The sequence below is a fragment of the Nomascus leucogenys genome, chromosome 20 (genome assembly GCF_006542625.1).
Source record: "Nomascus leucogenys isolate Asia chromosome 20, Asia_NLE_v1, whole genome shotgun sequence".
Classification (NCBI taxonomy): Eukaryota; Metazoa; Chordata; class Mammalia; order Primates; family Hylobatidae; genus Nomascus; species Nomascus leucogenys.
Genome location: NC_044400.1, coordinates 16,957,510 through 16,983,785, shown reverse-complemented (window position 1 = coordinate 16,983,785; position 26,276 = coordinate 16,957,510). Strand labels below are relative to the sequence as shown.

General features: G+C 40.9%; 1 protein-coding gene across 6 annotated transcripts in view; it reads right to left on the bottom strand.

Annotated features, from left to right (window-relative positions):
- The window catches only part of MAP3K19 (mitogen-activated protein kinase kinase kinase 19), a 52,158-nt gene that overhangs the window by 1,460 nt on the left and 24,422 nt on the right, over positions 1-26,276 (bottom strand). The window contains exons 4-9 of one of the 6 annotated variants that reach the window (XM_003267594.3): positions 25,366-25,444; positions 24,160-24,419; positions 16,972-17,015; positions 11,321-13,774; positions 9,184-9,333; positions 6,314-7,011 (exon numbers count right to left, since the gene is read on the bottom strand). In XM_003267594.3, coding sequence (XP_003267642.1) covers positions 6,314-7,011; positions 9,184-9,333; positions 11,321-13,774; positions 16,972-17,015; positions 24,160-24,419; positions 25,366-25,444 — 3,685 coding nt within the window. Of the gene's footprint in view, positions 1-6,313; positions 7,012-8,707; positions 8,833-9,179; positions 9,334-11,320; positions 13,775-16,971; positions 17,016-24,159; positions 24,420-25,365; positions 25,445-26,276 lie in introns of those variants that run through there. The other 5 variants (XM_030800971.1, XM_003267595.3, XM_012502561.2 and 2 more) reach the window with 5 other exon arrangements.

Sequence of the window (26,276 nt, the reverse complement as noted above, 5' to 3'; positions counted from 1 at the left end):
CTCCCACATAAGAGTGAGAACATGTGGTATTTGTCTTCCTGGGCCTGGCTTATTTTACTTAAGAACTCTAGATCCATCTCTGTTGCTGAAAATGATAAGATTTCATTTTTTTTATGGCTGAGTAGCATTCTGTTGTGTATATATACTAAGTTTTCTTTATCCATTCATCTGTTGAGGGACACTTAGGTGGATCCATACCTTTGTTATCGTGATTAGTGCTGCAATAAGCATGAGGATGCAGATATCCCTTAGAGATAATGATTTTCTTTCCTTTGGATAAATAGTCAGTAGGAGGATTGCTGGACCATATGGCAGGTAGTTCTATTTTTAGTTTTTTGGGTTTTTTTGAGAAATCTCCATACTGTTTTCCATAATGGCTGTATTAATTTACATTCACACCCAACAGTACGTGAGTTTCCTTATCTACACATTCTTGCCAGCATCAGTTATTTTTGTGTGTTTTTAATAGTAGACATTTTAACTGGGATAAGATGGTATCTCTTGGTGGTTTTAATTTGCATTTCCTTGTTGATTAGTGATGTTGAGCATTTCCTCATATACCTGTCGGCTATTTGTGTCTTCTTTTGAGATATGTTTCTTGTTGGATGAACATTTTGCAAATATTTTCTCCCATTCAACAGGTCGTCTCTTCACTCTGTGCCTTCCTTTACCTTAAAAGCACAGGTGACAAAACCAAAAATAGACAAATGGAACTATAAAGAACTTCTGCACAGACCAATAACCTGGAGTGTTTCCCTACGTTTTCTTCTAGTAATGTTATAGTTTTGAGTCTTATGTTTAGGTATTTAATCAATTTTGAGTTGATTTTTGTATATGGTGAGATAGGGGTCTAACTTCGTTCATCTGCATATGAATATGCACCATATACTGAAGAGGGTGTCAATTCCCCAGTATATGTTCTTGGTCCCTTTGTCAAAAATAAGTTGGTTTACATATGGGGACTTATTTCTGGGTTCTCTACTCTGTTCTATTGGTTTATGTGTCTGTTTTTATACCAATACCATGCTGTTTTGATTACTACAGCCTTGTAATATATTTTGTATATATTTTGTGTATATTTTGAAGTGACAGTGTGATACCTCCAGCTTTGTTCTTTTTGCTCAGTATTGCTTTGGCTCTTTGGCTCTTTGAGCACCTTTTTGGTTCCACACAAATTTTAGGATTGTTTTGTATATATTTCTGTGGAAAATTACATTGGTATTTTGATAGAGGTTGCATTGAATCCATAAATGACTTTGGTTAGTATGACCACTTTAACAATATTGATTCTTGTGACCCATGAGCATTTGTTTGTGTCTTCAATTTTTTTCATCAATGTTTTGTAGTTTATTTCATCAATGTTTTGTAGTTTTCCTTGTAGAGGTCTTTCACCTCCTTGGTTACATTTGTTTCCAGGTATTTTATGTTATTTTTGTATCCATTTTAAATGGGATTGCCTTCTTGATTTCTTTTTCAGCTACTTCATTGTTGCTATATAGAAACACTACAGATTTTTGTATGTTAATTTTGTATCCTGCAACTTTACTGAATCAATCTAAGAGTTTTTTGGTGGAGTCTTTAGGTTTTTCTAGATATAAGAACATGTCATCTGCAAAGAGGCACAGTTTGACTTTCTCTTTTCTGGTTTGAATGCCTTCTATTTTTTTTTTTTTTTTTTTTTTTTGAGATGGAGTCTCGCTCTGTCGCCCAGGCTGCAGTGCAGTGGCGTGATCTCAGCTCACTGCAAGCCCCACCTCCTGGGGTCACACCATTCTCCTGCCTCAGCCTCCTGAGTAGCTGGGACTACTGGTGCCCGCCACTGCACCCGGCTAATTTTTTGTATTTTTAGTACAGACAGGGTTTCACTGTGTTAGCCAGGATGGTCTCAATCTCCTGACCTCATGATCTGCCCACCTTGGCCCCCTAAAGTGCTGGGATTGCAGGCATGAGCCACTGCGCCCGGCCTGAATGCCATTTATTCTTTCTCTTGCCTAATCACTCTGGCTAGAACTTCCAATACTATGTTGAATAGGAGTGGTGAAAGTGGGCATCCTTCTCTTGTTCCAGTTCTAAGAAGAAAGGCTTTCACCTTTTCCCCATTCTGGATGTTAGCTGTGGGTTTGTCATATATGGCCTATTATATTGAGGTATGTTCTTTCTATGCCTAGTTTGTTGATAGTTTTTATCACGAAGGGATGTTGGATTTTAGAAAATGCCTTTTCTGTTTCTATTGAGATGGTCATATTGTTTTTGTCCTTCATTCTGTTAATGTGATGTATCATGTTTATTGATTTGTGCATGTTGAACCATCCTTGCATCACTAGTATAAAACTCACTTGATTATGGTGTATTATCTTTTTGATGTGCTGTTGGGTTAGGTTTGCTAGTATTTTGTTCAGGAATTTTGTATCTGTGTTCATCAAGGATATTGGCCTATAGTTTTCTTTTTTTGTGGTTTTGTTTGGTTCTGGTATCAGGGTAATGCTTGGCTTCATAGAATGAGTTAGGGAGAATTCTTTCCTTCTCAATTTTTTGGAATAGTTGAAGGATAACTGGTGTTAGTTCTTCTTTATGAGTTTGGTAGAATATGGCAGTGAAGCCATCCAGTCCTGGGCTTTTCTTTGTTAGGAGGTATTTTATTACTGATTCAATCTTATTGCTCATTATTGGTCTGTTCAGGTTCTCTATCTCTTCCTGACTCAATCTTGTATGTGTCCAGGAATTTATCCATTTCCTCAAGGTTTTCCAGTTTGTTAGCTTATACTTGTTCATAATGTTCTCGGATGGGTTTTTTCATTTCTGTGGTATTAGCTGTTATGTCTCCTTTTTTGTTTCTGATTTATTTATTTATTTATTTATTTATTTATTTTGAGATGGAGTCTCGCTCTGTAGCCCAGGCTGGAGTGCAGTGGCGCAGTCTCAGCTCACTGCAAGCTCCGCCTCCAGGGTTCATGCCATTCTCCTGCCTCAGCTCCCCAAGTACCTGGGACTACAGGTGCCTGCCACCACGCCCAGCTAAATTTTTTGTATTTTTAGTAGAGATGGGGTTTCACCACGTTAGCCAGGATGGTCTCTATCTCCTGACCTCGTGATCCGCCCACCTCAGCCTCCCAAAGTTCTGGGATTGCAGGCATGAGCCACCACACCCGGCTGTTTCTGATTTTTATTTGGGTCATCTCTCTTTTTTTTCTTGGTTAGTCTGGCTAGCAGTTTATTGATTTTATGTTTTTTTAACCAACTTCTCATTCCACTGATCCTTTGTATTTTTTTTTTTTTGTAATTCATTTAATGCTACTCTGACCTTTATTATTTTTCTATTAATTTTTTAATTTTTTAATTTTTAATTTTTGTGGGTACATAGTAGGTGTATATATTTATGGGGTACATGAGATGTTTTGATACAGGCATGCAATGTCAAATAATCACATCCTGGAGAATAGGGTATACATCCTCTCAAGCATCTATCCTTTGTGTTACAAACAATCCAATTACACTCTTTTAATTATTTTAAAATGTACAATTAAGTTATTAATGACTATTGTCTCCCTGATGTGCTGTCAAATGGCAGGTCTTATTCAGGCTTTCTAACTATTTTTTTTAATCCATTAACCATCCCTATCTGCCCTACTCCTATCCTCCTACTATCATTTCCAGCCTCTGGTAATCATCCTTCTACTCTCTATGTTAATGAATTTAATTGTTTTTATTTTTAAATCCCACAAATAAGTGAGGACATGCAATGTTTGTCTTTCTGAGCCTGGTTTATTTCACTTAACATAATGTGATCTTTATTTCTTTTTTTCTACTAATTTGGGGTTTGGTTTGTTCTCTTTTTCTTCTGTTTCCTTGATTATCTATTTGAATAAATGGGGTTTCTCCACGTGGCTCAGGTTGTTCTCCATCTTGAACTCCTGGGCTCAAGTGATCTGCCCACCTTGGCCTTCCTAAGTGCTGGAATTACAGGCATGAGCCACTGCACCTGGCTGTTATAATTATTTTTAAATGTGTCCTTCCAATCTCAATTGCTTTCCTGAGCTGCAATTCCATAGCTTCAAATGTCTCCTTACAGGGGGTGGGAAGGGTTTAGCTGCCTCCCCTGTTCTTCTCTCACAACTGTGATTTCTCCCATTATCGAGACTCAAAAATGTGAAATCCTATCATCCTGCTCCATTATCAAGTCTTGATTCACCTTTTCTCTGAAATTTTCTGGAATCCTTTACAATCCCACTGCTTCTACCACCATCAGCATCCAAGCTCTGGATTTCTGCACAGATTTCTAGTCTCAAGCAGCATCCGTCCCAGGCCCTTCAATACATTGCCATCTGACCTGCCTTCCCAAAGACCCTTTTCTTTATGGCCTTTTCTACCCCAAATCTTTTGCAGCCCCCTGCTCCTCACTGCCTATTGCAACAAAGCTAAACTCCTTGGCCTGACTTCCCAGAACTTGATCTGTCAATAGGAGTACCCCCTCCATGCTTATTTCTCTCAGCTTCCCCAAGTTCCTTTCTGTTTTCTTTAGACTTTTCCTAGTCTATGCCTGATGACCTCTATTTCTGAATCTTTAAGAGTGCCTCGCCCTTTATTTTCTGGCTATCCATATCTCCAAGGAGTATTATTATTGATATCAGGTGAGATGCTAGGGTCCTCAGGGCCTTTGCCATAGAATTTTAGGAGGTAATTATATACTTGTATATGACTCTAATTAGGTAAGGTATGTTAGTATTCTTCCTAATGATTATTAACTGTAAACTCCTAATTTTGTGCCCCACACTCTGCTAAGCAATTTACATGTACCATTTCACTTAACCTTCACAATAACCCTGTTAATTTTTATCAGTGGTGTGAATTGTATATTGCTTAGTTTATGAAGCAATGGTTCAAAAGGAGAGCCATAAAAGAAGATTCCACCCTTTCTCTTTAAAGCGCGCGCGCGCGCGCGTGTGTGTGTGTGTGTATTTACTCACAACTTGAAAGAAAATGAGAATAACAAGTGGTTTCTAGCTGTGAGTCAATAATATAGGTAATTGTTAAATTCGGAACAAAGCAACTACAATAGTTTTAAGAGTTAACACCAATCTCTAAAACTAGTACTGGTCTATACGATTTTCCAACACATTTATGCCGTTTTTTTTTTTTTTTTTTTTTTTTTGGAGAGGGTGGGCAGCTCAGTGACTGGGGCTGTGTCCACAAAATCCACGCTGGAAACCTAAGGGGTCTCTGCATCTAGCAGTGCCAAAAACTGTACCCCTGGAGTGGCATTCCTGCCCTGGCCCATGTAATCATCCTGAAATCAGCCAGGACAGGCTGATACACATGTGCTGGGAGAGAGAGACAGAGACTGAAAGAGAGGCACATTCATTGGCAGAGAGGGAGACCTGTAGATTCTAAGATTTATTCAGAAAGGCAAAATGAACCCCCTGGGAGTTGGGGGTTGCCATATGTGCTTGCTAAAAGATGGGACACTGGAGTTTTTCATCTAGGGATAAGAAGGCAAACTTCCTTGAAAGACAGGAAATTGACTTTGAGTCTCAGGCCTTTCTTGTCCTCCAACTAAAGTTGAGCCTTGCTAGCTAGGTGGGTTTGGGGCTGCTATGCAGTAGCCTAGAGTGGGCTCCAGCACCCACAGCCCCACTCCTTAACTCTTCCCAACCCCACGGGTACACACTTTAACTAGAGCCATCTCTCTGCTTTTGTTTTATTCTTTGATTTAAGATTTCTATGAACAGAGAGTACCTGGCTAAAAATTTGAAAATCACAGCACTAGTTAATCTCCATTACATTACAGTTACAGTTCTAACATTTTACCCAGAATTTAATTCCATAGATATGAGAGAAGATAAGGAAGGGGAAAACAGGCAATTTTCTAAGGCTTTTCTGATTCACCAAATACTCCCCCACTTGACGCTTGAAATCTCCAATTAGACATTTCTTTGGCTCAAAATGTTTCCCCTCACTTTAAATGCAAGATGATACCATTTCACCCTAGCCAGTTCCTAGGAAGATGTCTCATTGGTAAATAAGTAGATCTTTAACAAATTTTGCAAACCCATTGATTTGGGCAGGTATTGACAGAACTTGATAAGACATTTAATGGAGGCACTTTCTACTTGAAGCATTGCCTCCTATACCCTGATACAACAATGAACACAATTACCCAATATGACTGATTATGATTACTTTCGGCACAAAATCACTGTCTACTTGACTTCATAACCAAAACAGAGCTTTTAATGGGGCATAAATTGCAAGGGAAATGTCAGCCACTTGGAATCTCTGTGCATTTATCTTCCTCCTCTTGCTTTCAGTTTCTTACCTGGTCAGGCACATGCGCACAAAGTCTGCTGCATTTTCTGAGAAGTGGTCTGGTAAAGGAGGCATCAGCCCTCGGTGTGCTCCGATGTAAAACATGGCGGCCATCCTGTCCATGGAAGCCAGTGGAGTCTTCCCTGTAGCCATCTCAAACACAGTACAACCAATGCTCCAGATATCTGATTTCCGTCCATAGCCAGACTCATTGATGACTTCTGGGGCCATCCAATATGGAGTCCCATGCATGGACTTAAGCATGTCACTGTGGGTGCCATTTAAACCTGCCCAGGCCAAACGCTTGGCACAGCCAAAGTCAATCAGCTTTATTATTCCAGTTGGCATGAGCATAACATTATTTCCTTTGATATCGCGATGTACCACACAGTTCTCATGAAGGAAAGCAACACCTTGCAGAATTTGTTTCGTATATTTACAGAACACTATCTCAGGCAATGGCCCAAAACGGTTTATAATACTAGAGATTGAGCCACCAGGAACAAACTCCATGAAAATGCTTACAGTGTTCTCTTGCAAGCATGTCCCCAAATAGGCCACAATGTTGACATGTTTCAGTGCTTTGAGCAAATCTACTTCTTCCTGTAGTTTCCGGTATTCCTTTTCAGTAGCTAATTTATCAGAGGTATCCAAAGCCACCTGTTTTACAGCTATTAGCTGCCCTTGGCTAGTGAGACCACAGTATACCTAGAAGCAAACCAATAATACCTTGTTATTAAATTAATGACATAACTTATTCACAAAATGCCTCAGGTGACGCTTGACTTTCCCTTCTCTTCCTAAACCCTTGTCTTTCTCTAAGTTGATACCTCCCTTCCTAAATGCAAAGTGTTTAAGCAATTTCAGTGTTTCAGTGGAGCCAAGATGGGTATGAAAAACATGGTGGATGGATGTCATATTGGCTTAAAGTCAAGTGGCTTGAATTGGCTAGAATCCTGGCTTCAACTTTCCCCAGCTGTATAACTTGGGATAAATGTGTAATCTTTTGACTTCAGTTTTTCTCATCTGTAAAACTGAGGTAACAATACTTGCCTCACAGATTTCTTTTCTTTTCTTTTGTTTGTTTGTTTGTTTGTTTTTAGACAGGTTCTCACTCTGTTGCCCAGGCTGGAGTGCATTGGCACAATCACAGCTCATTGCAGCCTCAACCTCCTGGGCTCAAGCAATCCTCCTACCTCAGCCTCCTGAGCAGCTCGTAGCTAGGATCATAGGTGTGTGCCACCACACCTGGCTAATTGTGTGTGTGTGTTTGTGTGTACTTTTTGTAGAGCCACCGTGCTATCTTTTTCTTTTTTTTTTCTTTTTCTTTTCTTTCTCTTTTTTTTTTGGAGACAGAGTCTCTCTCTGTCACCCAGGCTGGAGTGCAGTGGCCCTGATCATATCTCACTGCAGCCTCAAACTCCTGGGCTCAAGCGATCCTCCTGCCTCAGTATCCTGAGTAGCTGGGACTACAGGCCTGTACCACCACACTAGGCTAATTTTTGAAGTATTTTTGTGGAGCCAAGTTCTCTCTATGTTGCCCAGGCTGCGTCACAGATTTTTTTCTTTTTTTTTGGAGACAGGGTCTCGCTCTGTCACCCAGGCTAGAGTGCAGTGGTGTGATCTGGGCTCACTGCAACCTCTGCCCCCTGGGTTCAAGCAATTCTCATGCCTCAGCCTCCTGAGTAGCTGGGATTACAGGTGTGTGCCACCACACCTGGCTAATTTTTGTATGTTTAGTAGAGACTGGGTTTTACCATGTGGCCAGTCTAGTCTCGAAGACCTGACCTCAAGTGATCCACCTGCCTCGGCCTCCCAAAGTTCTGGGATTACAGGTGATAGCCACCACACCTGGCCTGCCTCCCAGATTTCTGTGATGACTACATGAGATGGTGGTTTGGAAAAGCTCCTGATAATATGTAAAATAGAGCTAGTTCAGCTCCCAAGCTCTCTGGAGTGAGGAGACAGGCCCTGGAACTCACCCTTGTGATGTAATCTCAGTGGTTTTGTGTCTTCCTGTCTTCTCACTGATTTCTGAAATGTCCCCATCTGGAGACAGCACAAGTCTTATTTGGGGGCCAGCCTTTTCTTTACTCGTCTATGTAAATAACTATCTGAAGTGCTAGGGTTTAGATATATAATGTTTGTACATATTTAAGAGGTACATGTGATATATTAATACATGCATAGAATGTGTAATGATCAAGACAGTGTGTTTAGGACATCCATCACCTCAAACATTTGTCATTTTCTTTGTGTTGGGGGCATTTCAATCTTCTAGCTAATTGGAAATACACAATATATTGTTGTTAACTATAGTCACCCTACTGTGTTATCAAACACTAGAACTTATTTCTTCTATCTGACTGTATGTTTGTACCCACCTCTCTTCATCACCCACCCCCTAAGATCTCTTATGCAGTTCACAAAATGTAAGGAACATCTTTTGTTTTTGCCATCTAGCAATGATTCTCCAAACTTCCAGTAACATATTCTGCTGTTGAAGGAAGATATTTCTTTCCCATTGGACTTGAACCCGGGAGGATGGGAGGCTAGAAATGCAGTGGCCGTCGTATCACTATATGTGCCTGAGAAAAAGCCAGGCAAAGAGAGAGAGAGACCAGATCCTGATGACATTGTCTGATCCCTGAAGCCACCTGGGCCCAGAGCCAGACCTATTCCAGACCTTTCAGTCGGATAAAGCAGTAACTGTCCTTTCCCTCCGTGGTTGGATTTTCTGTTACTTCCAACTGAAAGCGTTCTAAGTAAAAGAGTGCTTGCCAGAGGAAGCAGGGAGGATGACTGGGGGAGTGGGAGGGGTGGAGGGAGGGACTGTGGAGGGGTGGGGAGTGCTGATTTCAAGTTTCCAGTTTAACTTACTGTGCCGTAGGCTCCCTTTCCAAGAATCTCACCCTTGGTCCATAGGATAGGTTCTTCAGACTTTAAACTATTTTCAGAAAATATCTTCTTTTCATTTGAGATGAGAAATTTCTCCTCCCTGTCATATATCCTGAGCCCACTACTATGCCTCTGGAAGAATGAGACAAAAGGAAAGATGACCATTAAACCAAGTCACTGGGATGGAGAGAAAGGGGTAAGAGTAAAGTCTTCTTTTCAAATGTTCCTGTCTGTGGCCACTCTTACAGGTAACTTCTAGCGACACATCATTCCCCCCAAATGACCACATAGTGTATCTTAGTTGTGAACTTCAGCCTTGTTAATTATACACATTTTAAAACCACATCTTGCTCTGTATATTCTATAGGAGGAGATCTTAGCCCTGTTCATCTCAGGCCCCACATGGGCCTGAAGCTACTAACCACTGTCTTTTGAGAATGATCTTTCACAAGGTCCCTATCATGACAGAATATGTTAGTGTGTGCCGTCTCCTCAGCCCCCTAACCTCAACTCTCTCCTCAAAATTCCCATTATCATGGTCAGCTTGTTCCTAAACACAGACAAGTTCAGAAAGAGAAACATACACAGAGCTGGACACACACATAGAGACACACAAACTCATACACACATATTCACATGTGTTCACACAAATGTACACATAAACATAAATGATATATAATCCATAAACATACATGCACACATATATATCACATATATACATACACATAGGTACTGAGAGATAATATACAAACCAACAATGGCCAGATGATATATAAAAATAGAACTCTGATCTACAATGTGCAGAAACCAACCCAGGAAATCAACCCATTATCTACAGTAACCAAACCAGGAAGCCAGTTTACCATCCACAAGCCAGACTTGCAGGAAGTCAGACTAGTATCTCTAGCAAACAGTCCAGGAAGCTATGGGATAATTATTTATCTTGTATGTTCTTCTGCCCAATGATTATTTAAAATAATTATTCCTGGCTGGGCGCAGTGGCTCACGCCTGTAATCCCAGCACTTTGGGAGGCCGAGGAAGGTGGATCACGAGGTCAGGAGTTCCAAGACCAGCCTGGCCAAGATGGTGAAATCCCGTCTCTACTAAAAATACAAAAATTATCCAGGCGTGGTGGTGAGTGCCTGTAATCCCAGCTACTTGGGAGGCTGAGGCAGGAGAATCGCTTGAACCCAGGAGGCGGAGGTTGCAGCGAGCTGAGATCGCACCACTGCACTCCAGCCTGGGCAATAGAGCAAGACTCCATCTCAAAAAAAAAAAATTATTCCTGATCCTGATATAGTGTGGATACAGTGTAGTATGACCTGAGTTAGTGTTCAATAAATAATATTTCAGTTTACCTACTGTTTCTGTCTTTAAAATTTCAGTTTGGGAGGCTTGTGTACTTCAGTGAAAACGATAACAAAGAAAACCCGACTATGTGTTGATCTTCTTCCCCACTCCATGCCCACTCCCGTGCCAAACAAAATTTTTTAAAATCTTATTTCAGGATTTTTGCTTACACTTCCATGAGAGCAAAGGCCGAGTCTTGTACAGCACTATGCTCCTAGTTCTTGGCCCACTGCCAGAAACACAGTAGGCATCAATAATAATTTTGCATTAAAGTAGTGAATAATCTGAAAGCAAATGCTCAGGTGTAGGGGCTCTGAGAAATGTACATTTCATGTCTTCCTGTGAACAAAATGGTGAGCCACTTCTGGAGCCATGTTCATTTCTTTCTGTCTCACATACCTAGAGCAATGTCTTGCCTATAATTATCTATCTGCTGATAGTTGGAAATGATATGCTGTTGATTGAAAATGTCATCATTGAATAAAATACTGACCAATTTGAATGGTTTTGCTAAATTAATTTAACCACACTGACTTCATTGCAGTGTCAAGCTAGCTAAATTCCAGAAGGGAGGCAACATAATGAAAACATCTTAGCCTGGGGGTCAGAGGACCTGAATTCCAACCTTGTGATCAAACAATGAGACCTTGAAGCAACTATTTAATTGTTTAGGGTTTATAATTCCTCATTTGAAAATAAGGGGTTTGAACCAGATTGTCTCTGAGGTCCTTCCCACCCCAATGAACCTTGGATTCTAATTATACCAACCTGTATTTTGACTTTTGTTGTCTCTCTGCCCATTTCTTTTGGGGTACTTCCTCTCCGACTGAGGACAAGATTTAGGTTTTCAGGATCTGTTTCATTTGCCATTTTTTGGCAAGAGTTGTTATCTTTCTCATCAAGAGCTAATAATTCTGCAGCTAGACAACCTAATAGTTCATCTGTCAATTCTTCATTATTTACAGAGTCCAGAATTCCTTGGGAAATTGAATTTGTGCCACTTAAGGTTTTTCTAAACATTTGATATGTGATTGACTTATTTGCTAAACTATCATGATCCAAATAATGTACCCAATATTGATATGTCTGGGAAGATGCACTTTCTTGTTTTTCTTGGAAAGAGAAATTTGTAAGTGTTTTAGACTGATCTGAAACACTATCAAACTCTAGATCATTAGTTAAAATTCGGCTGGCATTTACTTTACTAAGAGATGCTATATTCTGCTTTTCTTGCTGTACATACTTGTTAGAATTCTTCTCACTGGGCACTGCCCAGCTGTTTTCTGAAGGGATAAATGGGATCTGGTGATGTAGCTCTTCAAGTTCTTGCAGATCTCTGAGGCTTGTGGTGAGTATTTCATTGTTAGAAATGTCTCTATCACCAGCAGACTCTTCCATAGAAACTTCTTCAACAATGGATAAATCTGAGACAGGAGGGAATTCATTCTGTTTCATGGACTGCTCAAGTGTCTGAGCCAAGTTCATGGGATGAATTTCATCTTTGGAAGATAGAAACTCATTTCCTGAAGACTTTATCTGCCAGTCTGGTTCTGAAATACCATCACCATTTTCAATGTCATGTAGGTTGCTATGTATAGCCTTGGAACTCTTTTCTTTAGAAATCAAGACTTTGTGCTCTTGTTTAATGCCAAATGAAGTCTTTGGGGGTTTCATATGTGTTTTTTTCTGAGAAAGTCTTGTTCTAATATTGCTCTTCCTCTCACTGCGTGAAGATCGACATTTATTGGTGATACATCTGCCTGATGGAGCCGAACATATCTCATGGTAATATTTGTTTTCATCCCTTTCAGTCTCTCGCATATGACAATAAACAGGGGTCCCAAACATTTCATAGATTCCAGGTCCATTAGCAGTTGAATTGATTTCATTGAACATATCACTATACTTAAGATCTAGGTAATTTAGTCTTGGCTCTGTCGGTTGAACAGAGAGAGGAACACATGACTTTTGTATTCCTGGATTTTTACAGATGCAAGGAAATGATTGCTTTTTAGGTTTCTGGGTCTGGTGAGTTGATTGCTTCTTTGCTATCTGTGGCATTTTCTTTTGAAACCTGGGCAATTGCCAAGGCCTGGGGTCAACAAGTCCCAAAGCCGGGAAAATTTGTGTCTTTCTGCTGGTTTTAAGCATGGTAGGCTTAATGGGACCTTCAGTAGAAATCATGAAATTCTGAGGTGTCTTCTTACTTGTCTTGGTCTTTGAATCCAACTTGCTCCTATGGGAATTCATCTTATGCTTGTCATTTTCTTGGTGTACAGGTATGTTGACACTATGGTTGTTATGAATGGTTCCCTTTCTTTTTTGGAGGCTTGGTTTGGCTATCGCTGGTTCCTTGGGGCTTCCATCCACGGGGAAGGTGATGTGGATAAGAGGCACCATCCCATTCATTTCTGGTTTGGCTCTTTCTGCTATTGATATTTTTATGTTTGTCTCCATGCTGCTATGACCTTCTGAGAGTTTATCAATGGGGTCATCAAAGACTACACTGGACAAGCATTTAAGTACAGTATACTCTTCTAAAATATTGTTTGGTTCCATTGCTTCATTTTTATGTAATGAAGCTCTTTTTGAAGCAGCTTTATTATTTCTCATCTCTTCATCCTGGCTTGGAGTTATTTCTGAATGCTGGGTTTCTTGGAACTTGCTTGGAATGGTACATACTATTTCTGGATCTTGTTCATAGTTTTTGGCTACTGAACTCTCATTCTTTCTCGATGAAAGATATTGAGAGTTCTCTTCTTCAGGTTTTCGTGTTTTACTGCCATGGCGGTCAATATCCTCTTCCCTATCTGCAGGAATATTGCCTTCCTTCAAATTCTCAAAAGACACCAAAGACTGCCCTTTTTCAAAGTGAGTGATTTCAATTTTGTTACATTCTTCTATTTCCTTGGATTTCCAGTTCTCCTCCATCTCCAGGCATTGTCTGTGACGGTTAGTCTTAGGAAAAGAGCACATGTTTCTTGACCAAATGAAGCCATCAGAAGACCTGAGAGTCGGATCCATCAACAACTTAACTAGGGCTCCCGGAGGCTTGTTTGATGGGCTAAGCTCATCAGATTGACGAAAAGAGACTGAGAGCTTAGGCACAAAAGATGTGAGGCTTGGAATGTTTCTTTCTTTTTCCTTTGGAAACTTGTGATTTTGGGGGATAGTAAGGACACCAGATCGCGTGGGCAAGAGTGACAGTGGTGGCAGAAGGAACTAAAAGGAAGACAGAAAAAGCTATGAATGCAGAAACATATATAAATATCACGCTAACTCGTTTAAAGTAGTCTAAAGAGATTATAATATCCTCTTAAGGAAGGCTTTTAAAGTTCAAAGCTATTCTGGAGATCACAATTCTTTTTTTTCTTCTTGAGACAAGATCTCGCTCTGTCACCCAGGCTGGGGTGCAGTGACGTAATCACAGCTCACTGCAGCCTTGACTTCCTGGGCTCAAGCGATCCTCCCACCTCAGCCTCCCGAGTAGCTGGGACTACAGGCGTGTGCCACTATGCTCGGCTAATGTTTAAATTTTAGTAGAGACGAGGTCTCTCTATGTTGCCCAGGCTGGTCTCAAACTCCTGGCCTCAAGCAATCCTCCCACTTCTGCCTCCCAAAATGCTGGAATTACAGGCATGAGCCACTATGCCTGGAAGGATCACAATTTTTAAAACTAAAACCTCATTCCCAATATATTTTTTAGAACCAATTTAAAACAACACGTTTTAAAACCAGGATTATTATAGATGTAAATATTCATGGCTATATATTTTTAAATGAAGGCCCTATAATGTAAATGGTAAAAATTTAAGATAAGAAGTATTTTATTTCTCTTCTTTTTTCTTTTTACTTTCCATAGAATTGATTTAAGATTTTTGAAATCCCACTGAGAACAGTTTAAAATTGCTGTTAAAATACCTCAAAAATTATCAGTTATTGACTAACTCAGAATTCGTATCTGAAACACAACTACTCACCATCGTTTTGCTGAATTAGTTTGTGAATGAAATGTACAAAATTTCATTTTTGTGGATGACAGGAAAATGGATGGCTTTCCTTTCTCCTTTGCCCTCTAGTTTCAAACTAAGCTAGTTTTTATTATCATCCTGTAGAGGTCAGTGTAACCCAATGTATAATATTAAACTTTGTACGCAGTAAGCTATAAACTCCTTAACTTTATGCTTCTTTTCACTGTGGTCTTTTCCTGTGTATACAGATTCAATACCTATTTATATCACAATGTTTATAGGCATGGGTCATGGGTAGTAATTGAGAAATATGTGTTTAATTTTCATTCTATTGCCACCTGTGTGTAAGAAGGAAGGAAATGGAACCTGACTCTAGAAACTTAGGCATTAAAAGTAGATGAGATGTAGTGTAGGCCCCAGTTTTACTGTCTAGATGATTTTCCCCATTTCTCAAAAATGACTTAGGAAATAAAGGCAGATTCACCCAGTGCATAACCATCTGCCTAGTAATGGACATTACAATTTTTTAGGTCAATAAACTCCTTTTTACAATGCTAAGCAGTACCTATGTATAAGTATTTCTTCAAGGCTCATAGGGAAAGAAGGGTCAGGTAGTTGAGAAACTAAGAACTGCAAATATCTTTCCAAAATATTATAAATTAGACAGCTAGGAAAATCTTTCCACCACTGGGGGAAAAAGAATTGCCTAATTTCTAAATAGGTTGAAAGAAGACAAATTAAAATATGTCTGGCCAGGCGCGGTGGCTCACACCTGTAATCCCAGCACTTTGGGAGGCCGAGGCAGTCAGATCACTCAAGGTCAGGAGTTCGAGACCCACCTGACCAACATGGTGAAACCCCAACTCTACTAAAAATACAAAAATTAGCTGGGCGTGGTGGCAGGTGCCTGTCATCCCAGCTACTCGGGAGGCTGAGGCAGGAGAAACGCTTGAACCCAGTAGGTGGTGGTTGCAGTGAGCCGAGATTGCACCGCTGCACTCCACTCCAGCCTGGGCAACAGAGTGAGACTCTCAAAAAAAAAAAAAAATGTCTAAGGGAGCTACTCAGCTCATTATGTAGAGAACAGAAACACTCCAGAAAAGCACTGCACATGGCAAGGCATAATTTTCCCAGGATGATTTGCTACTTTAGGAACTATATGTGAGTTGTTGTTTTTCCAAGAAATACAGTTGACCCTTGAAGAACACAGCTTTAAACTGCGCAAGTCCACTTATATGTGGATTTTCTTCCTCCTCTGCTACCTGTGAGACAGCGTGACGAAGCCCTCCTGTTCCTCCTCCTCCTCAGCCTATTCAACATGAAGACAATGAGGATGAAGACCTTTATGGTGATCCACTTCCACTTAATGAAGAGTAAATATATTTTCTCTTCCTTATGATTTTCTTTTTTTGTTTGTTTGTTTTGTTTTTGAGATGGAATCTTGCTCTGTTGCCAGGCTGGAGTCCGGTGGCATGATGTCAGGTTACTGCAACCTCCGCCTTCCAGGTTCAAGCAATTCTCCTGCCTCAGCCTCCCGAGTAGCTGGGACTACAGGCACCCGCCACTATGCTCAGCAAATGTTTTGTGTTTCTAGTAGAGACGGAGTTTCACCATGTTGGCCAGGTTGGTTTCGATCTCTTGACCTCGTGAACCACCTGCCTTGGCCTCCCAAAGTGCTGGGATTACAGGCGTGAGCCACTACACCTGGCCCCTTATGATTTTCTTAATAACATTTTATTTTCTTGGTTTTATTGTAAGAATACAGCATATAATACATATAACACAAAATGTGTGTTAATCAACTGTTTATGTTATCTATAAGGCTCTGGTCAACAGTAGGCTACTGCAGCCAGGTGCAGTGGCTGACATCTGTAACCCTAACACTTTGGGAGGCTAAGGGGGAGTATTGCTTAGGCCAGGAGTTCAAGACCAACGTGGCCAACATAGCGAGACCCTGTCTCTAAACAAAACAAAACAGAACACCCAGCACTTTGGGTGGCCGAGGCGGGCGGGTCACGAGGTCAGGAGATCGAGACCATCCTGGCTAACATGGAGAAACCCCGTCTCTACTAAAAATACAAAAAAGCCAGGCATAGTGGCGGGTGCCTATAATCCCAGCTACTCAGGAGGCTGAGGCAGGAGAATGGCGTGAACCCGGGAGGCGGAGCTTGCAGTGAGCCGAGATTGCGCCATTGCACTCTAGCCTGGGTGACAGAGCAAGACTCTGTCTCAAAAAAACAAAACAAAACAACCGGTAGGCTATTAGTAGCTAAGTTTTGGGGGAATCAAAGCTTATGTGTGGATTTTTGACTGTGTTGGGGACATCAGTGACCCTACCCCCTGCATTGTTGAAGGGTCAACTGTAATTGCTGAGGATTTGGTTCTAAATTAGTTGATAGAGTTTTTTGGTTTTAATTCTCAAGTCAAAAATGCTAGCACTAATCTTACCTCGATGCTTCGGCCACTGTACTTCATATGAGAGGTCGAAAACTCTACAACAAGAAAAAAAATAACTGGATATTCTTAGTAGTAGAGAGAAAACAGTCTCAAGCCAGAGTCTGGGGATGGAGTAATACAGATGCTAAGGGGTCTGAGGAAAAGTTGTAGAAATTGGAGGCTTCCCCTGTGGAATTCACACAGAGGTGGAAACATTACACAAAACTTCAGGCTGCTGCCACTAGCAGGAGTTGCTGTTTTATATTTATATCTCTAATTCTGACAGAAAACCTGAGATCTCTGGACCAGAGAGCAGGCCATTTATCACTCACAGAACATTGTAATGCCAGTTCCCCACAACCCAGTTCCTCACAGGGCAACGTGATGAGAGCCGGGTGTTGACCTGCGCAGCTGGCAGAGCTGCATCACAGGAGGAAGCCCTGGAATGATGAGACTCAGGGGGTGTATTGGGTGGGTGGCACTTTAGCCCATCTTTCCCTCCAGAGAAAGAGAGAACTTTACTGTGAATTGTAAGCAAATGCCTCCAGGAGAAAGGTGACGCTATGTTTTATTACCCTAGAATATAAGCAAACAGCTTTTGGGAAAATCAGTCTCTCAATTTCTCTGGAGCAATACACTAACTTCGGAGGCGTTTTTGCCATTCAGTCATCTTTTAACTTAGTTTCCTAGTGTTTTTTGCTTAGAAAGCCTGAGCTGTGCAGAAATGTGAAAATATTCTTGTGTAAGTGTCTCCCAACAGTTGTTTAAACTAGATCAACCATAAACTCTGAAAGGTGAGTGTGAGGAAGGCTCACCTAGGGAACAAGATGGGACTTACTAGGTAGTATAAAACCTGGAAGTTGTTCTCTTCTTACCAAAAAGTCAGAATGATCCCCAAAACCCCATGAACCACCACCACTTCTGCATAGTTTGGACTTTCTAAAGTTGAAGCCAAAAGCTCCAGTGTCCCCAAGGTCAAAACAGGTCACAGAAATGGATGATGTGGGACAGGAAGGCACAGCAGTAAATCGAGATCATATGCCCAACTAAAAGGGCATCATTACCCAGCTCTCAGATGTTATCCAACCCAGATGGATAATCTAGCCCTGCTAGATCTTCCAAAAGAAGCCAGAGAGCTGCAGATTTTTTTTTTTTTTTTTTTTTGAGACAGGGTCTCGCTCTGTCGCCCAGGCTGGAGTATGGTGGCATGATCTCAGCTCACTGCAACCTCCACCTCCTGGGTTCAAGTAATTCTCCTGCCTCAGCCTCCCGAGAAGCTGGGATTACAGGCACCTGCCACCATGCCCGGCTAATTTTTCGTATTTTTTTTAGTAGAGACGGGGTTTCACTATGTTGGCTAGGCTGGCCTCGAACACTTGACCTCGTGATCCACCAGCCTCGGCCTCCCAAAGTGCGGGGATTACAGGTGTGAGCCACCGCGCCCGGCCCAAGCTGCAGGTTTTATGTGAAATCTCATTCCCCCACCCTTGCTTATTTATTTAAAATTTTTATATTTTTAATTTTTTTTATAGACAGGGTCTTACTATATTGCCCAGGCTGGTCTCAAACTCCTAGGCTCAAACAATCCTCCTTCCTTGGCTTCCCAAAGTTCTGGGATTCTAGGTGTGAGCCACTGGGCCTGGCCTCTCCTCCCTTGTTTTTCAATTTTGTGAGGGTCAAACAAATGTCTGTAGGTCCATTTCAGACTCAGGCTGTCATTCTGAAGTTTCACACAGAGAGAAAAAGACTTCTCTAAGATTTAACACAGTAGAAAAGCCAATCCGAAGTGAAAAACAAGTCACCTAAGAAGAGGACCCCAACAGACAACAGGAGGGGGCATAGGCATTCCCCTTGGACAGAGCTGGCCATGGCACCCCCCCTTCATTCGTAATGCATTTACTCAACAATTATTTACTGAGTGCCTACTGAGTGGCCAGCACTGTCCCAGAAGATGGCAATTTATAGTTGTGAGCAGGAAAGACAGATCTTTGCTCTTTGCTCCCAGAGGTTGCATTGTAGAGGTTGAGATTTTCTATTGAAAAGATGTTAGAAGTTAATCTAGAAATACAACTGAATATAATTTATAGCTGGGTACATATGGATAGCATCCTGAGTTTTTAAAAAAACGCTTTCAAGTATTCTTATAAATATTTGAATAGGTATTATCCAGTATTGGTCAGGAATTATGTGGGGTAAAGACTTTTGGTGGGAATGTAGAGGCAAGATCTTTCTGGTAGGTAATTTGATAACATGTGTCAAAGCCTTTTAAAAATGTGTAGAGACCAGCCTGAGCAACATAGCGAGACCCCATCTCTACAAAAAATGTTAAAAGTAGCCAGGTGTGGTGGCATGCACCTGCACTCTCAGCTACTCAGGAGGCTGTGGTGGAGGATCACTTAAGCCTGGGATACCAAGGCTGCAGTGGGCCATGTTTGCACCACTGCACTCCAGCGTGGGTGACAGAGCAAGACCCTATCTCCAAAAAAGTAAATAAAATAAAATAAAATAAGTACACAGTTTCAATTAAAAATGGCAGATTGAATGTACAAGCTTTTCTCCAATCCCTCCACAAATCACACTAAAATCAGAGTAAAGGAATTAAAAAACGTGTAAATAAGGACAAAAAAATAAAAACACCCAAATGATAAAACAACAGATGAGCAAAATGTTGATTTTGGACAGAGAAAACTCTATGGATGAATAATAACTGATTGAGTTGTCAGCTTTCTGTGTTCTGCCCAGTGCTTGCAAGGGGAGAGCTCAACCAGAAATAAGAATCTCGGCAAGGAATGGGAACTGAAGGTACCTTTGAAGACAGGGATGCAGGCAAGATGGAAACGAGAGGGTGCTCATAAGTCTGTGCTGGAGTAAGTCCTGGATTCCCTGCCCTGTCCACTATGAGGAGTTTCTCTTCTCCTTTCCTGGCAGATGGCTGGAAATTTACTCCCTGGAGGGCTTGAAACAAAGATGCTAAGGAGCTGGGTATGGCTGGGAGCAGAAATGGGGTTCTGGAGTGAAAATATGAGGATTAAGGAAGAGTCTACACACTGAAATTTGAACCCCATTCAGTGCCAAGAACGTTGCCTCTAGTCTCATAACCTACAGGCAGGCACTTGGATTATCTCTCTGGGGAAAACTAGCCAAGAGAAAAGGTCCATCGATCTATACAAGCTGACACTTGTGAATCCCTCTACCAATCTTCCAGTTCTCCACCTATTCAACTCCTTTGAGGCCCATTCAACAAGCTCATTGAAACATACAGAACTTTTTAGTGAAACCCTTTTAGATACAAATAGACAAGATTCAACTGATATGTGAGGAAATGCTCCAATACGAAAATACAGAAAACAGATCAAACTGAAAGAAAGAAAGGAGCGCAGAGGAATTAGAAACAACAAACAAACAACTCTATCATTCATATTCTCCGTGTACCCTTTCTCAAGAAGCTGCTGGGAAATATGCCCTAGTAAATGAGGATTAAGTAAAGCAAGGAAGCCAGGTAAGGTGGCTCAAGCCTGTAATCCCAACGCTTTGGGAGGCTGAGGTGGGTGGATCACTTGAGCCCAGGAGTTCAAGACCAGCCTGGGCAATATAGTGAGACTCCATCTCTAAAAAAGAAATTTTTTTTAAAGTAGCTGGGCCTGGTAGTGCATCCCTGTAGTCCCAGCTACTCAGGAGGCTGAAGAGGGAGAATGGCTTCAGCCCAGAAGACAGAGGTTGCAGTGAGCTGAGATCGTGCCATTGCACTGCAAGCATGGGTGACAGAGTCAGACTCTGTCTCAAAAAAAAAAAAAAAAAAAGTAAGGAAAGGAAGATTAAGCCACATATCCAGTACACAGGGATTCAACACAGCAAGGAGGCAAGGGAATTCCCAGGATGACACGAAGGGAATCTCAGATGGGTGGCTGGGCAGTAGATCCAGACGGCAGGTGGTACAGAGTAAAACTGGAGGCCAGGAGGGTCCAGGAGCAATGTCTCCAAAAATAAAAGGAACCAATGGATTGCCTGATATCTAATCACCTGTATTGAGATTTGTTTTATATGTGCAATACACAGGATGGGATGAATTAGTAACAGATATACAAAAAGTAAGCAAATGAAGAAATGAAGTGGTTATTACTAATGCTGAGATAAATACAATGTCTAAAAGGAGAGGAAATGTAATCAACACACTATGGGGCTCAGCTGCAAATAATATTTTACCTAGTCATAATAACAGAGACAATGAATATTGATTTTAAAAAAATAGACACAAAGATTGGGAAAATTGGGCATTGCTTGTGTGTCAGGCAAGTAATGTAAAAGTAATAAGTCTTAATAGATAACTGAACAATCAATAAATACCATTCTAAACATGATATTTAGCAATATGAAAGTACACACTAGAAGAAAATCTTGTATTAGTTGTACTTTTTTTTTTTTTTTAAGAGATAAAGTCTGTCACCCAGGCTGGAGTGCAATGGACTAATCATCATTCACTGCAGCCTTGGCCTCCTGGAATCAAGCAATCCTCCCACCTCAGCCTCCTGAGTAGCTGAGCCTATAGGTGTGCACCACCACAGCCACCTAATTTTTAAAATTTATTTTTACATATGTACTTTTTTTAGAGGTGGAGTCTGCCTATGTTGCCCAGGCTGGTCTCAAACTCCTGGCCTCAAGCAGTGCTCCCGCCTCAGCCTCCCAAAGTGCTAGGGTTACAGGCATATGCCTGTGCACAGCTAGTACTTCTTATTTCTTTCTTTTTTTTTTTTTTTTTTTGAGACTTCAAGTGATCTGCCTGCCTTAGCCTCCCAAAGTGCTGCCCTGGACCTGATTATTGTTATTATTAATTAAAAGTGCATTTGTAATGGCTATGTGCCAGGTATGATGTCAAGTGCTTGGAGGTTGAATGATTCTTGCTTTTGTAATCTGGTAAAGATGAACACATAAACGAATAGTGACAATTATGCTTGATTAGTGCTATGTTGTAGGTAAGATCAGGATCCTATAGCAGAACAAAGAAATGGCAACTCATCCAGTCTTGGAAAGTTCAGGAAGACTTTCCAGAGGAAGGGGTTTCTAAGACAAAACCTGAAGGATGGCATAAACTCCAGCAGAAAGAACAGTAGGTGCAAGTATTCACATGCATGTTTAGGGAATAGAGGGCATTTAGTGTGCTAAAGTTTATCATGCTGCTAAGGAAGAGTGGTAAGACATGAGGCTGAAAGAGACTGTTGAAGCTGAACACGGTGGCTCACACCTGTAATCCCAGCATTTTGGGAGGCCAAGATGGGAGGATCACTTTAGCCCAGGAGTTCAGTAACAGCCTGGGCAACACGGTGAAACCCCATCTGTACCAAAAAACAAACAAACAAACAAACAAAATTAGCCAGGTGTGGTGGCATGCACCTGTAGTCCCAGCTACCCAAGAGGCTGAGGTGGGAGTATCACTTGAGCCCAGGAGGCAGAGGTTGCAGTGAGCCAAGATCATGCCACTGCACTCCAGCCTGGGCAACACAGCCAGAACGTGTCTCGAACAAACAAACAAACAAACAAACAAAAAAATGCTATCAAGATTTGGGAACTAACTTTGTAAATTTCAAGGAACAAGCGTCTAGGTCCACTTCACAGTCCAGATTTCTTATGAACTATTTTACATACAGCCCATCAAAACACTGCTTCACCATTATGCCAAATGAAACACAGACACAGGACAAATATTGCATGATTCCATTTCTATAAAAGACCTAGAATGGTCAAATTCATATTGAGACAGAAAATAGAATAGTGGTTGCCAGAGGCTTTGGGAGAGTGGGAAATAGAGAGTTATTGTTTAATGGGCACAGAGTTTCAGTTTTGCAAGAAGAAAATATTCTGGGGATGAATAGTTGTGATGGTTACACAACAATGTGAATGTACTTAAATGCCACTGAACTGTACACCTGAAAATGATTAAAATGGTCAATTTTACGTTACACACATTTTAGCATAATAAAATTAAAAAAAATTTAGGCCAGGTGTGGTGGCTCACACCTGTAATCCCAGCACTGTGGGAGGCCAAGGTGGGAGGATCACGAGGTCAAGAGATCAAGACCATCCTGGCCAACATGGTGAAACCCCGTCTCTACTAAAAATACAAAAATTAGCTGGGTGTGGTGGCATGTGCCTGTAGTCCCAGCTACTTGGGAGGCTGAGGCATGAGAATCGCTTGAACCCAAGAGGCAGAGGTTGCAGTGAGCTGAGATTGCACCTGGCGACAGAGCGAGACTCTGTCTCAAAAACAAAAAACAAAAAACAGAAACAAAAAAAATTTAAGCACTGCTTCACTTAAATTTCACTTAAAATGTATCCTTCTCTTAAAATCCCATAATAATTATTCTCTTTTTTTTTTTTTTTTTTGGTGAGATGCATCACAGCTCCACTGGCATGCAGTCTCCCTCACTGTGATAAATCAATGAATGTAACTTGTTGGATTATAAGGTTGTTCCTGGTGGTTTTGGCTGATTGGTTGACGACAGTGGTAAGCAAATAGCAAAGACAATGTTGCCGCAGCGGGAAATGCTCCATCAGTGCTGCTATCTAGCAAATGAGTCTTGGGCTCAAGGTAGTTGGAAGTTGGCTCTTAGAGTTGCACATTAGCTTGGAGATCCAGGAATAAGGCTAACGTAGACTCAAGTCCATAATGACCCTGGGAACTGGTAGAAGTAAACTCAATACTTCTGGCCAAAAGCATCCACAGCATGGGCCCCCAAGATTCCCACAGATAAACATCAACCAAATATGAGCTCACAATGAAGATTTTCAAACACTCAAGAAAAAAAGCCAACCATAGTGCAGATCAGTAGGATATTGATACTGAAATTATCAAATATAGTTTACAAAATAATGTCTGAAATGTTTAAAGAAATAAGCAATGAAATAATCTAAACAATAAGATATTCTCAAAATATTTGCCTTCTATTCCTTGAACAAATATATAATCATTTGCACATATAGTGTTCTTTCTGCTGGAACATTATGCCATCTTTCATTTTACTTGTTTACTAGTTTACTGTCTGTCCCGCACCCCCATGACCCCCAGGAATGTAAATTACACAAGGGCTGGGGTTATTGTCTGATATGTTTACTGCTTTATCTCCAGCATTTAGAACAGTGCCTGGCACAATATATAAATATTTGTTAACCAAAAGGACTCACTGTGGAATTCAATGTTCAACTTACCTTCAGATTTTCTTTGCTGCTCCTTCAGAAAATGAGGAGCATCTTCTCTGGTTACAGACTTGGAAATGTTTGGTTCTGAACAAGATCTTGGCAGCAAAAAGCCCAAGTTCACATTGCAGAACTCCCTGGAACGTTCCTCTTTTTGCAAAACTAAGGGCCGCATGGTCAGCGTCTTTGTCCTGAGCTCCACTCTTTCTGTTTCATTTGGATGCAAAACTGCATGTGCTTGTGCCCATTCTTGATGTGATGAGGTTATCTGACTAAAGGGGGAGGGAAATGTTTGATTTAAAACTCAAGAAGAAGTTGCCACATCTTCTGAATCTCCAGTCCTCAGTCCAGCCTGACATCACTAGAAAGTTTGAAGAACTATTTCCAAATGGTGCTGCTGAAAGGAAAGGCTGAATCCTGAGAGGGTAAGACATCTCCACCTGCCGACTCCTCCTGGCCTCCTTAGCCCTCTGTACCATCACTTGGATGGATTAGGTTTCAGCTCACTCTCGTTTTCCCAATCACCATTTCCTTGCACAGAGAAATCAGAGACCAAGGGCAGGCTTGGCGGATGTACCCTTTTATCTCCACAGGCACTGACTAGCCCAGTGTTTCTCAAACTATCTTTGATGAAGAACCAGCATTTAAATTTCCAATCATTGTGAACTGATACTTTTGTAAAATATAAATGAATTGCCATAAAAATGGAAGAAAAATAAAAGACATGCAAAAAATAAGCCTCAATTTGTTTCACTACCCGATTAATGAATGTAAGTTATTTGCCAAATTGCTCTGCAACTTTTTTAATGGTCACCCTCACAGCCTGTCCTGACCTCATCACGGACTAGTAACAGGACCGCACAACCACATTCTAAGTAGCTCTGCCCTGCAGTAGGGTCAGCAAACTACAGCCCGGGGGCCAAATCCGGCCTTCAGCCTTTTTCTGTATCTTTAATTGGATCACAGCCACACTCATTTGTTTACATGTTGTCTGTGGCTGCATTCAAATGACAGTTGTGGAGTTGAATCATTACAACAGAGACCATATGGCCCACACAGCCAAAGTGTTTATGATCTGGCCTCTGCCACATACCATTTATTGTGACCTCCAATTTTAAGCATTTTTATGGATTGAATTACTAATAATGTAGGTTGCCACGTGACTATCATTGCTTCATACTTCATTTCAAATCTGATACTTCAAAGAATATTCCTTACTTCTTTTCTTTTAAGTCTTCTTGGCTCATTTCTTGGGGAGGACTGGCATCTCTTGGAAAAGTCACAGTGATCTCAACACCTGTGGAAACATACCACAGTAGTAGAAGGAAGAAAGTAATGAATTCCAGCGGAAAGCGGGAGATGTACTTTATTTCTGTTTGGCTAATCTCTTCTTAATGATTACAAAATGGACATTACTCAGGGGCTGAGGTTTAGCCATCTTTGTATCTTTCCTGTTCAGGATATGATAGATCCTAAATAAATGCTTTCTTAAAGAGCAAAAAACCATATAATAATATTTTACAGATGTAAAATAAAGTTTTATAACAAACTATGTTGTCCTCAGGATGGAGAAAACAGAACCACCTTCTATAAAGTGTAATGACACCTATCTCCCAGAACTATTGTGAGCATTCAATGAGATAATTTATGTAACACCAAAGATGTTTGCTTGTATTTGTAATTTTTGTCATCTCCTGTCTCATTCCATGAACTAATTCCCAGAATAACCCTTAAGACAGAAAGTTCCAACTTATAGAATACGCGCTTGCTCACAATATAAGATGTTAAGCAAATTTATGTAAAAAACTAGTGTGAACTACTCTAACATTGCCTGTTCTTTAAGGTGTGTTCATTCATTCCTTTTTTCCACTTAACAAACTTTTATTAAGGATATGCCAAGCCCAGCGCTTTGTGCTGAAAACAGGGAAATAAACAAGATGCAGCTGAGGCCCTAATAGAGCTGATAAGAAAATAAAGAATGCAGTGAGATAAGCACTGTGATAGAAGCAAGTGGTGATGTGGAAGCAGAGAGGGGTGTCCTTCCAGGAGGACGCAATGCTTGCCCCGGTATTCATTTCTATCCATTTATCTGTCAGAGCCATTTATTCACTCAATGTGCATGTGCCTGC